Here is a 13,198-nt window from a genome sequence, read left to right as displayed (position 1 = left end):
CTGAGAATCCAAAGCATTGGAGCTCTAATTCTGACTCACCACTCACTTGTTTCTGTCTCAGTTTCCTCCCTATATAAGTGAGGAAGATTGAATTTATTCTTCCTTCTCAAGGGAGCTGGAAGGAATCGTCATTGTTTGTATTCCTTTTTTAAGCATGCAGCATGTAAACACTTTAGCTCAGTTAAGCTGCTCAAAACTCAGTTATGTTGGTTTTCTCAAAACTTCCTCCAATTTGTTACACATTCTTTTCCATGAGGCCCACAACTCCAAACACAAACTAGAAAACACGATGTCCCTCTCCAGAGGACATTACAAACGAAAGCCTCATGCTGAAACTCGGGCACATGAGCCGCTCACGTGTATCACGGTAAGCGCGTGCGTAAAGTGTTTGCATGACCAAGGCCTAAAGACTAGAATAAAAAGCAAAACTAATCAAAAACAGACATGGGGGGGAAGCGTGCAGGAGAGCGCAGCACCAAAGAAGGCAACCTAGGCATCTATTTTTAGCTTTTTTAATGTCCGATTTACGTGGAAAGCCGCAACCCCACTAAGGTTTCTTTTCGAGGCATGGGGGCACGCCAACTTTCTTTCTCTCCAACTTTTGGGCGCAGCGGCGAACACCCTCTTGGGCATCCCTTGGGAAGCGGTGTTCAGGCACCGGGAGCCGCAGCTCCGCCCGCACCTCCCGTCCCTGCGTCCCGGGGCCGCTCTCCCCGCGGCCGGGGAAGGACCGACCGCTCCCGCCCGCTCTCCCACGCGTCCTCCAGCGCCCCCCCCGCCCTCCCCCCTCCGGCCACATCCCACCCGACCTCACAACCCTCGGGCTGCCCGCTCCCCCGGGTGCTCGCTGTTCCCCGTCCCCGCCGCTCGCTCCCCGCCTGTCCCGTGCTCCCCTTCCCCCGCCGTGGGAGCGGTGTCCGGCGGGGCCGCCCCCCTCCCCGCCCCGGGAGGAGTCCCCACCTCCCGACCCCTCCTCCTCCTCCTGCTGGAAGGGGAAATATGAAGCGGAGCCGCCGCCGCGCTCCGCGGAGACGGCGTGGGACACGGTGGCGGAGCGGGCATCCTCGGGCACCCAGCGGCGGCTGAGCCGGAGCCCTGCCGGGGCAGCGGTGGTGCGCGGGGCGGGAGCCCTGAGGAGCGGCAGCGGAGGAAGCCGCCTTTCCCCCGCCCGTCCGCCGGCCCCGGAGGGTGCCCGGTGGTCCCCGGCCCCGCCAGCCGCCTGCCCCCCAGCGCCGGGCCGTGGGCTGCCCGCGGTGGCGCTGAGGCGCGGGCGGCGGCGGCCGGAGCGGAGGGGCGGCTGCCAGGCGGGGAGATGTCCGCCCCGTACGGCAGCCTGATGAGATACCTGTTCCCAGCCCTGCTGCTGCACGGTGAGTGCGGGGCCGGGTGGGTTGCCAGGGGGTCCCAGCCGGCTGGGTGGCTACCGATGGCGCGCCCCAGGAGGCGGCTGGGTTGCGAGGGGGTCCCGCAACCTCGCTGGTGGGGGGAGAGGGTCGCGGGGGGGTGCGATCGCCCGTCCTAGGTGCGGGAGTCGGGGGGGGTCTGGCAGGGGGGCGCTCCGTACGGATGCCGAAGCGAGCAGAGCCCTTGCTTCCTCTGCCTGAATCCCCTCGTTAGCTGCACCCCTTCGCAAAACGCGTGGGTGCGGCGTGAAGCGGCAGCCGGCCGGTGTAGGTGAAATCGGGCGGATTTTACCGAAGTTGGTGTCTGCGGTTTTATCGTTGCACGCCTGTAACTGCTTGGACGGAGCAGCTGGTCCGGGCACCTCGCACAAAGATGCTTTACGCACCTCCGGGCAAAGGGCTGGCTCGACCAAACTGCGGGGAGCTTGGCCGAGATGTCCCGGGGGACCCGCGTTTCACCTGCAGGCGAAGAAGAGGTTTTTGATGTGGAGGTATTAGCTGGGAAGCCTTAGGCAGCAGCGCCGGGTCGTGTACCCAACGAAAAGTGTTTCGCTGCAGAGCACAGAGGCTCTGGGTGTCATTACGCACGGTCCTGCTTTGATGCTATCTCAGCTTAGCCCTGGACTGACACGTCTCTGAAACTGCACAGTAGACAAAATTTTAGTGAGAAAAGCTAGCGTATTTAAACTTACAAGTTCAGCTTGTAAATCTATATTTAGGCACTTAAACGGATAACCCATCTCTCCCGAAAGCCCGTGTTCTTCAAGAACAACTTCTGAAAAGGGGAGTATTTAATGAGCTGCTTAGGTATGTCTAACATTTGGCAGCCAGATTTGAAAAATCTGGGTGCAATATTGTTCTGAAAGAGTGACTCAACCTACTCGGTTACAGCATCGTTTTGAAGAGTGTTCCTAATTCTGAAGTACTTAGTAGCATCCAGCCTTAGGACCCCAAGATTACTTGTAAAAAGAGGAATTTTTTTTAAACTGTTACAATGCAAGTGACCTACGTGGATTCAGTGTGAGATCTGTGAGCTGGGGTAAGGATTTCAAAGCTATTCCTGGAGTTGATTTTGTGGAGCAGGGATTGTCTGTCTCTGTGTTTGTACAAGTGCTAAGCACACAGATGGTATTCAATAAATAATAAAGAGCATGGGCTTCTGATTGTGTATTTTGTTTGGAGAAAGAAAGAGCAGGAGACCCTGTTCCCCAGGAGGGGGTTTTATACCCTTCTCACAGCTCAGCTATGAAATCCGGAGAGTGTAGAAACATGTTTAGTTGAGCCAGACCTGCCGGAACGCCAGAGGTGTTCTTTAAAAACTCTGTGATCTGAGATGTAAAAGTCAAAATGGGAGGTTTGAAGTTAGAGGGTAAAGAGAGGAGGTGTAATTACAGGGTTGGACTCCCCGGCTCATCTGCTTGGAATTACAGAGCAGAGCGGAACCCTGGCTGGAGCAGGAAACAAATCAGGGCCAGTGATCAGATCAAAACAGCAGCTGCCAAAAGAGGATGAAGGAGGAAAATCATCCATTTCTTCCGTCTGCAGTTACATTTCACCAAATAACATAAGCCTAAGCTCTTGTAGAAACGTATAACTCAGTGCCTTGTACATAAACACCTCGGTCGTGTAGCAGCACACGGTTTGGATCTGAGCTTCAAGTGTCGGGAAACTACTGCCCTCTTACAAACTTGAAAATGACATCAGTGGCATATAATGCACTGAAATGTAGTCCGTCTAAATGTATTTACCCTGTTAGCTTTAACTTGGCCTCGAGCTTTTTCCCTCTGTGCCATGGAGTCGATAAGAACATCCTTCAGTCAGCAGCTAGCCCAGATTGGTAATATGTAAGAATAACCAGCAATCCCGGGGGATCGCAGTGTTAAGCCTCTTCACAGCACATGATGTTTTCTTTTGCGTTTCTGTTGCACGTGGTAGTTTAAGGGTTAAAAGCGAGCGAGTGTGGGTGGGTGGTTGAGGATTTTTAGGGCTTAAAGCTTTATAATACGAGTTAAAACGTCCTGCAAGGCTAAAGCTTCTGCTTTCATTACATTAAGAAATGCCTACTTTAACAGCACGGAATTAAAATTTGGAAAAACTTGGCTTCATTAATCAAAATAAAACCTGTACCATGTCAGGAAAAAAAAAATAAAGGTTTGCAGCTGGAAGTTGTCCATTGTCACTGTTTTCTTTGCCTAGACAAAAAGCCACAAAAGTTTCAGATGTCAAATGCTAAGATCATTCAGCTCCAGAAAACCTGATTAATAAGAGCTACGTTCAAGTGGACTCAAAACAAATTTGGCTAATTTCTTTTGTAAATGTAAACTTTTTTTTTTTACAAATATAAATGAAAGTCTAAAGTCTCTAAGAAGAGACTTTAGCATATTTCTGATTGTGTTACTGTTAGAATAACGAATTAGAAACTTCAAGTAAAACAATTTGTTGATACCGTCATGGAAATAGTACTAATAAAGATGATGAAGACAGGACTGCTAGGCCTTTCAGAAGAAAACACATTTATGCTTTTAAAAGTTCTCTGGCAATATTTCTTAAATTAGTTACATAGAAGCGTTTTATTTCAAAACCTGTTCAGAAAAATAATAAGTAAATGCATCGGAAGATATAAATACCCATATCCATAAAGTGGACAAATAATTGCGCTCCATGCTAGAGGCATATGTGATCTCCTCCTTCAGTAAAATACTGCGCTTGGAAGTCTGGAAGACGATAAAGAGAGGAAGAGGGGAAGACCCGCTGCTTAGTGTAGGACTTGTAGAGTTTGCAGGGAGCGTTAGAAGGTGGGCTCAATTTTATTCACAATTTTGTCAGTGTAAATTCGATTTCACTCATCTCTGTAGCTTGCCTGTGGGATAACAGCGGTAGGATGTAGGTGCCATGTATAGGAAGGGCAATTTTTGTGCTCCGTGGGGTGTCCAGTGGAGGCGGGCTGCAGGCGATGAAGCCCAAAACCAGCCTCAACCACACTGAGGGCAAATACCTTCAGCTATTCAAGGCAAGGCTGGCATTTTATTACTGACATGACACTTTAAGCAGGGCTGATAACAGGTGGGATTATACGTAGTGAGCTTGCTTAGCGTTGTCTTTACTCAGACACAAGTCCCATCGGCGTTGGGGGCAGTTCCACCTGAATAGCTCCTGGTGGTGAGGTGTGGGTGGAGGACAGGGCAGAGGTCTGCACGGCAGATGTCTCTGACACAGAGATGTCAGAGGGTGTTTCCTTCAAAGTGGGCAAGACAAAACTACCGTCAGTATTGAATTGCACTTACGGCCCAGTGCTGCACCCACTCATGCCAGCGGCAGAGTTCCTGCTGCCCTGAAGGGAGGTGGGCTTTGACCTTTCGGGGCTTCATCAAGAAGCCCACGTTCCGGACAGTGGCATTTCACCTCGCATGGGTAGCAGCAGTCATCCCAATTAAGAGCAGTAATCCCAATTAACTTCCGTTTAGCAGAGGTTATCAGCTGTGTAACTGCTTGGCACTTGGTTCTCTGACCTCTTCCAAGATGGGGCATCGAGTAAGGACAAAGCCGTAAGATAACTGAGGAGCTCAATGCTGCGCCGGTCAGCCTTGGAGGACTTTCTGTTTAGCTGTCCCATCTAAACGTATTTTAGATCTTGCTTCAGGATCTTCCACGCTCTGAAACATTTATTTTGCGGCTCTTTGAAAGTCATACCTGGAAACTCTGGATGCACAAGGAAGGCAACAGATACCTGTGAAAGGAAATCATTGTCCTCTCTGCTTCCATGGCCATAAAAGCCAGCTTTCCTTTCCCAACCCTTTTGTTTGTAGTAGCTAATTTGGGTCCCAATCCTGCGAGGACTCTTTGAAGTTTAAAGTGCAGGGAAAACACTGGTAAACACAGAGCGCGGCTTGGTAACAGGACATGATATTCTCCATGGCAATTACGTAAGTTTGCGCTGTAGCTAAAAGCCTGTCACGGGCGTTATCTAACACTATCCCACATGAAGAAAGAGCGTAATCCAAATGTCTCTTTATTTAATTGTGCGGGGCAGCGGCCCAGATAAGGAGAGCTATAAACTTAATCCAGCCAATTATTCTTTATCTGTTGTAAGGCCTTTTCGAGTTTCAGACAAGTTCTAACTTGAAAAGAGTTTGCTGCGGAAATAAAGCACGTATGTTAAAATGTTTCCATCAGAGATGAAGCCATCACATGTTTTGAACTTGTACTGTCACTCAAGGTTGTTTTAATTCGTAATAAAATGCTGCTCTTCTGGATTTACGTTGCTATGAATGAAAGAAAAGTGAAGTGGTTCCTACTGAGCAATCCCAATCTAAATCCAGGTTTGAATCCTACTTTCAGGTAACATTTATTCTCCCATTTAGGAAAGGGTGAACATGCTGAACACCTAGTAGCTTTGAGCCTGGTTTGAAGCACTGCACTTGGGCATGTTTGCAGCCGTAGTTTAGATGCTGGTAGAGGTGTTCATTAAACTGATTAAACAGTTTAAGATAATTTGCGTTATACTTTTGCAATCTGGCATAGCTCAGAACAGAATTTGGCCAGGGTGTTTAGGCACGAGTAAATTATAAGAATTTGTGTTCAAGCACAGCTCTACTTATCATTATCTGTGTTGCAATTGTACATGATTTGCATGCTATTTTTCAGAAAACCAAAACATTTATTCTAGCAGCTCGCAGTTTTTTGCAGAAATGTTGGTGGAGAGCTTTGTCATAGCTGGTTTTGAAACACGTTTGGGTAAGGGGCTGCCAACAGATTGCCCTTTCAAGATTTGTATTTCACTCGCAGCTATGTGCAGAAATCTTTGAAGAACTTGAAAGTAACCTATCTCCCCCTAACAATTATTTTTATCTGGAATGGTTGTTCCCACATCAGATGCAGGTTTATAGGTGAACCTGAGAGCCTGAAGTCCTCTGTCTGGTGCGGTGCCTGCTTCTCTCCACGTCTCACTGGAGCGGCAGCGGTGCTGACCTCCACTTTCCCACTCCAATGGCTGTGGCATCTGCCCCTGTCAAGTGGGACCTGTGAGGGCCCAGGCAGGGATTCCCCAGCCAGCTGTAGCCCCTCTTATAGGATTTTCAATTAGTTTGATGCTAAAGCTGTGATCTGCTAGGGCTTGATTATGAAAGAGAAGTTGGATATCAGCTCATCAGAAAATGTGTTTGTTTTGCTTCGTTTTTCTAGCTGTTATTTCTGATGGATTCTGGAATTTTCCGTTTCCTTTTGGACTTGCTCCTTTGCATACACAGCCACCATGGGGTGGGTGGTACAATCTTAGGACTTCTGGTTGTGTTGTAGCTAAAGTGAAAGCCGACCAGAGGCTTCACAGAATTATTGCTGTTAGTCTCAGGCAAAGATGATTGTTTTTTATTTGAAGGCCGTCCCACTTTTGAGTGATAACATGGTGGGTTTTATTTACTAATTTATTTATTTATTTGTAACAAGTGGGTAAGATTCCTTCATAACACCCAAAAATTTAAGTCAGTCAGAGAGAGTCTGAGATGATACTCTCAGTTGAGTCTGAGATACTTACATGGCTTGTGATGGAGGTACTGAAACCTCCCATCTGTCTATGCTGTAAAGAATAGCAGACTTGGATCTCTTTGAATGAAAGTAGTGGCTCCAACTATGTTGCAACAGCATCTAGGCTCCAAAGTGGGCTTTTAAAGAGCTGTGAAATTATTTTCCCAGCTTTGTGAAAGCACATTTTAACCTTGAGCCTTCCAGGGATGTCCCATCTAACACGGCCAAATGGAGCCTCTAAAATTAGCGACGTCATCCCTTGCAGGACCTCAGTTCTGCAGAACGCCTCATTGTGCACTGCCAGGGGTGGAGCGGGGGGACACTGCGCTGACGCCGGGCACCTGCTGCGTGGAAAAACAGAGGAGACAGACGGCGTTCAGTTTAGTACCCTGTGTGGGAAGCGTATCACCAGTCTTGGTGTTTGATCTTCAGATGGTACAAGGGGAAGTCATGGCTCCTTTGTATGCTACTTGTATGTACAGATGTATGTCAGTAAATATAAAAGCACTGAAGTGATTACTCAGTAAGTAAGGAGCCTGTGCTAAATTATTTCCTTGCCCCAGCAACACAAACATAGGTAAAGGTCCCATTGCTGCCTTTTAATATTATACCATAATCCATATTCTGGTATTCACGCCCTATTTATGTGCTGTTGCCTAGCGTGTGTGTGTTCTCTACATCCCTTCCTCTGTCTCTGCGGCCTTCGTTATGTTCTTATGCCCGCCTTGGTTACCTAAGCTTGCTCCTGCCCTCATTTGTCGCAGTCAGATGGATAGAGTCCCAAAAAAATGCCCGCTCCGCAGGTACAGATCTCTAGAGCTATTGATGTAAATCGCTTTTCCATCCACCGCTGACAGTTTATTGTTTGCAAGTTGCAGACAGAACTACATACATGTGACAGGGAGAGCTGGGACCCCGTTGCTTTTGAGCTATATCAAAGAAAAGCCACTGTATAATACCACATTAAGTTGACGCCTCTTCAAAACCCCCTTCTTTTCATCATTTCCTCCGGGGAATAATTGGGAACGTATAATGTGGTTGCTGCATTTTCCCCTTTGATATGTGCACATACAAGACGGTATCCTCCCACAGAAGGATTTTTGCTTGGAGAAATTAAATGCCCAAGTATGTTTAAATGAATAAATCATTCATTTTTAAGTGCATCTGTATTCATGAATCATAGCAAAGACATGAGCTAGGCAAAAATATAACTTCTTAAAAGCAAATATTATAGTAAAAATACCTCGGAAATAGTCACTTGGACCATTTCAAAACCTCCTCTTCATAGCAGGTTTCAAACATGTAAGAACTTCAAGTGGAAATATAAATTTTCAAAGACTTTTTCAGTGTGGGACAATTTGTCTGCAGGAGACATCCTGACAGATACGTTTCTGTTGAAAGTTAGTACTGATGGCTGCAGCCTCTACCAGCTACCTTGCAGGCAGTGTCACTTCTGATGCAAAAGATGCTCTGAGCCCACGGACAGGAGCGCTCTCTCCATTTCAGAATGAGGTGCTGAAGTAATGTGGGCTATTTGAGCATGTGGAGACTTAAAGACAGAGAAGGGTGTTAGAAGGCAAATTCTCGGTCACTAGCTGTGATTCGTAATGCCAAAAATAAATATACTGTTAAGCTTACCTGTACCTGGCTGAACTTGTTCTCCTGGCAGTGTGAAAGCCTGTGATATCTGCCCCATACCCACCAGGTTTCAGATAAAATAAATAAGCCCAAGTTTTCGAGAGTGTCAAGTGCTGCTCCAGGTGAGGTGGGCTGCAGACGCGGCACAGCACACAGCTGCCGTGCAGAGGTGCTGGCTTCAGCCCAGGAGGCTCTACCACCATGCACGTCAAGCACTATTTAGTAAACCCAGTACCTAAAGGCGGCCTACAGGAAAGATGGGGGAGGACTCTTTATCAGGGAGTGGAGTGGTAGGATGAGGGGTAACGGTTTTAAACTGAAAAAGGGGAGATTTAGATTGGATATTAGGAAGAAATTCTTTACTGTGAGGGTGGCGAGGCACTGGAACAGGTTGCCCAGGGAAGTTGTGCATGCCCCATCCCTGGAAGTGTTCAAGGCCAGGCGGGATGGGGCTTTGAGCAGCCTGGTCTAGTGGGAGGTGTCCCTGCCCATGGCAGGGGGGTTGGAACTAGATGATCTTTAAGGTCACTTCTAACCTGAACCATTCTATGATTCTAAATCCTGTCTCTCCAAAAATGTAGTCAGCTCAAGCAGAGTCACCCTGCCATGGCTGTACCATTTCTGAAGCAGCTGTACTGTTTCTGGCTGCAGTATGGGAGTTGTTTGGGGCTAACATGAATGACTTTGCTCACCAGTGTAGAAAAACCTGAGAAGCCTTGACTTCCAGAAAGGGAGACGTAGTGACCCTCTGAAAATCAGGCTCCTTTAAGGGCGTCTCAGACGGCGTGCTCAAATATCAAAGCATCCCTAGCGTTTATTACCCTTTAGAAAGTAAGGCCGTAAATTCTCATTCAGATGGAAGAATTATTTGTAACCTGCAACAAAGCTACCAGATTTACCAGTAAAGACTTTGTGTGGTTGTATTCATTAATCTCATTAAATCGTGAGATCATTCAGTGGTCAGCACTGTTTACATTCAAGTATTTATTGTATTCTTTCTGGTCATTCTTTACCCTGACTACTGGATAAGTCCTTGCCTTTGTTTAGCTTTGGAATTGCTATTTTTAAATGGTTGGCCTGTATTTATATTTTTAGCAATGCCATTTTGCCAGGTGTTACCCAAGTTTCTTCCAGAAGATCTACAACCTAGCCAACATAATGAATCACTGACACTGTTTTCTTTTTTTGCAATGGGAAATGGCAAAGGTTTGAAACAGCGTCTACCTAAAAATGAATAATGCTGATTTTTCTTGGAATTTCTATAGCGATGCTGCTTGCTGCCCAAGAACCTGCCTGAAGGTTGGATGGGGCCTGGGGCATAAAGCGTAGGATCCTGCGTTAGGCAGCTCGACGCGATGTAGGGTTGCACCACGTGCTGGTGATCCCCAACAGCCCAGTTCCCGAGCCAGGTCAGCCAAGAGGGCACCAGAAAAGATGGGGGTGAATCATAGAATGGTTCGGGTTGGAAGGGACCTTAAAGATCATCTAGTTCCAACCCCCCTGCCACGGGCAGGGACACCTCCCACTAGACACCTCCTAGACCCTGTCCCTGGGAGCACGCGTTAGCAAGACGTCCCTCTCCCGAGATGCCGCCCCGACTTCCCAGGCACACAACCAGCCCCTCCACCCCACCCCGTATTCGTTTTCTAGCCTGTTGGTTCTTAAATTCCTTCTGGCAAAGTAATACAGTTTCCAACCCATTATGTAAGGTTCATGTTTGTCACCTCTTAACCTCTAGATGTGTATTTTTCTTTTGATCCGTGTTTTCCAGCATATCTAAGAGCAGGCTGTGCCTAAAAGTAAAGACGCATTCCTTCTGAAGCTACGTATTCATTTTGTTCAATTAATATTGTGTAGAGAGAGCTGGTAGGTTTTGTATGTATACATTACCAGAAACCAAAATTACTGTGTGCTGGAGATAAAATTAGATTTTGAAATTCCTTTTCCCCTTTAAAATAAAAATAGCAGAATCTGCCTTTAATTGACCACCTCAGTCATCACAGAGGCTTCCTGTGTGCAGAGGCTTTGCTTTTAATATCTGTTTTCCCTTGGCTTTAAAGAGTAGTCTTTATTTGCAAGTTTATTATAGAAGCGTTCAAATTAGAGGTGGGTTGAAACCGCAGAGTTTATGTCCGGATCTGGATGCAACTTTCTAAAAGGTTTTTGATTGTCCTGACCAGAGATTAAAGAGGTGTCTATAAAATTCAGGTTCAGAGCCACATCTCCTGGGTGTGGAAATGCAGCACTTTGATTCAAGCCCTTCTCTCCAGTGTATTTTGTAAAGCAAATTTATTTAGCGGATTATTAGTGGGCTGACAGAGAGGAAGAGCTTCCCATATTTATTTTTTTTTTTCAGATGAGAAAAGAAACGTAAACAGTGCTTTTCTAGACACATAACATTGCAAACAAGCGTCATTCAACACAAGACGTTCACAACCTCCTAGATCGTGTTGAAGTCCTTCTCAGCAGGGTCTCATGATAATTTACATTTTTCTGTCACAGGGCTGGGAGAAGGTTCTGCTCTTCTTCACCCGGACAGCAGGTCCCACCCTCGGTCCCTAGAGAAGAGTGCATGGAGGGCTTTCAAGGAGTCACAGTGTCATCATATGCTGAAACACCTTCACAATGGAGCCCGGATCACTGTCCAGATGCCTCCCAATATTGAGGGACACTGGGTCTCTACTGGGTAAGGAAAGATAAAACAAGGTGCTTGAGTGATAGATGTGGAAGAGAAGAGGGGAAGGAAGCGGAGAAGGAAGGATGAATATTTCCACTTTTAAGCAGCAGGGGAAATATTCTCTTTAATATAGTGATGCTCTAAATTCCAGATGCTTTCTATATGTTTATGCATAAAAGGAGTGGAGTTATGTACAGCTATGAAGCTGTCTTGATGAATCAATTTATAGTCTGGATTTTAAGCAGCATGCTGTGAAATATCTGTAAATCTCTCTTTGAGTAGGAAGGAGCCCAAGTTGCCAAAGTGGATGCTTATTCAAACATAGCATTGTACTGTCTTTGACTACATGCATTAGATCCATTGAATGGGTCCTTGTTTTCAGAGCATGTGTCTAGCACAGGTTTTATTAGCAAAAGAAATTAAGAAGCTGTGTTTCACCAGTTCTGTTGCTCTCCATACATGATGACTTGTAATTGAGAGAGCTATTTTGCTTTCTGTGTCTCAGCAGGCAATATTCACATGCTTATTTGAAGTGACTTGTAGTGGAAAGACTGGGGTGTTTTAACAGAAAGGAGTGTATTTACGTTAAGCAGTGCGGGTGTGACAAGGGGGACAAGTTTGAAGGCACAGAAGGACTTCCTAGCGGAAGTGGAATTTAACTGCCATTTATACCTTCAGAAAAAAAAAAAAGAAAAAAAAAAGAGAAAAAACACAAAACCTGAATATTGCATGGTCCAAATTTAAGACAAATAGAAGTTTTGCATTAATGGTCATAAATTTGCAGTAAGTGCCAGCCCTGTTGTAAGTTTGAGTGGAAAAGCTGAGGACGCGATCCTGCACATCCTCTGCAGACCAGAGCTGGAGGAGCTCCACTGAGAAGCTTCTACAGCAGCACAGAAACCAGTTCTTTGTACTGTTCTGTAGACATTTGGCATTTCTGTAGACACTTTCTGACATTACGAGTTCTTTTGCTAAATCTACCATGCAAAAGAGAAGAATAGATGTTTAATAAGCTGCTCCTGTTTTTCAGAGAATTGAGTCACGTGGTGGTCCCTAGACAAAAAGAAAAAGCAAAGCATCACTCAAAGTATTTAAACCTACAAAGATAAAGCCCTTAGTTAGATACAATCACCATGAATCAGTTTATTAATAAGAGCATAACAGCAGAGGAAATTGGTTAACTGGCAGGCCACAGATGCCTGGTTCCTGTTTGCTCCCATTCATGCCACAGGGACATTAGCACCCAAGTGTCTCTGTGCACCCATGCAGTGCTGCTCAGTCTTGTTACCTACACTGTACATGATGTGCCACCATGCTAAAATTTTGTTTCCATCACTGTCTGTCTTCCCACAGCTGCGAAGTTAGAGCAGGCCCAGAGTTCATCACAAGATCTTACAGGTTCTACCACAATAATACATTTAAGGCCTATCAGTTTTACTACGGTGGCAATCGCTGCACAAACCCTATCTACACATTAGTTATACGTGGCAAGATACGTCTCCGCCAAGCATCCTGGATCATCCGAGGAGGTACGGAAGCTGATTATCAGCTACGCAACATACAGATCATATGCCACAATGAAGCAGTAGCCAAGAAGTTAAGTGAGCTGGTGAACCACACATGTCCTGGATTTATACCAGAAGACAGCCCCTGGGAGCAGGATGTGAGCTACGATTTGCTGAGAGAAGAGAATGGCTGTGAATGCACCAAAGCTCTGAATTTTGCCATGCATGAACTCCAGCTGATCCGCGTGGAGAAGCAGTACCTGCACCACAACTTAGACCACCTCGTGGAGGAGCTATTTCTCGGGGACATTCATACCGATGCTGCTCAGAGGAGGTACTATCGGCCCTCTAGTTACCAACCTCCTCTTCAAAATGCCAAGGTACGTGCGTGTATATATGCCTTTTTTTTAAGATACTAGTGACAAAGCCCACGTTATTTAGCCGTTGAGTCAGTG

At 46.4% G+C, this 13,198-nt stretch overlaps 1 protein-coding gene across 1 annotated transcript in view; it reads left to right on the top strand.

The window, feature by feature from the left end:
• The first annotated feature begins 999 nt into the window (after positions 1-999).
• APCDD1 (APC down-regulated 1) overlaps positions 1,000-13,198 on the top strand; it is a 33,805-nt gene continuing 21,606 nt past the window's right edge. The window contains exons 1-3 of the mRNA XM_054192208.1: positions 1,000-1,370; positions 11,064-11,247; positions 12,592-13,123. Coding sequence (XP_054048183.1) covers positions 1,313-1,370; positions 11,064-11,247; positions 12,592-13,123 — 774 coding nt within the window. The 5' untranslated portion in view covers positions 1,000-1,312. The remainder of the gene's footprint in view (positions 1,371-11,063; positions 11,248-12,591; positions 13,124-13,198) is intronic.

Source organism: Rissa tridactyla, chromosome 2, assembly GCF_028500815.1.
Source record: "Rissa tridactyla isolate bRisTri1 chromosome 2, bRisTri1.patW.cur.20221130, whole genome shotgun sequence".
In the NCBI taxonomy this organism is placed as follows: Eukaryota; Metazoa; Chordata; class Aves; order Charadriiformes; family Laridae; genus Rissa; species Rissa tridactyla.
Note: the sequence above shows the minus strand (reverse complement) of the source record. Positions and strands in the feature narration are given on the sequence as shown.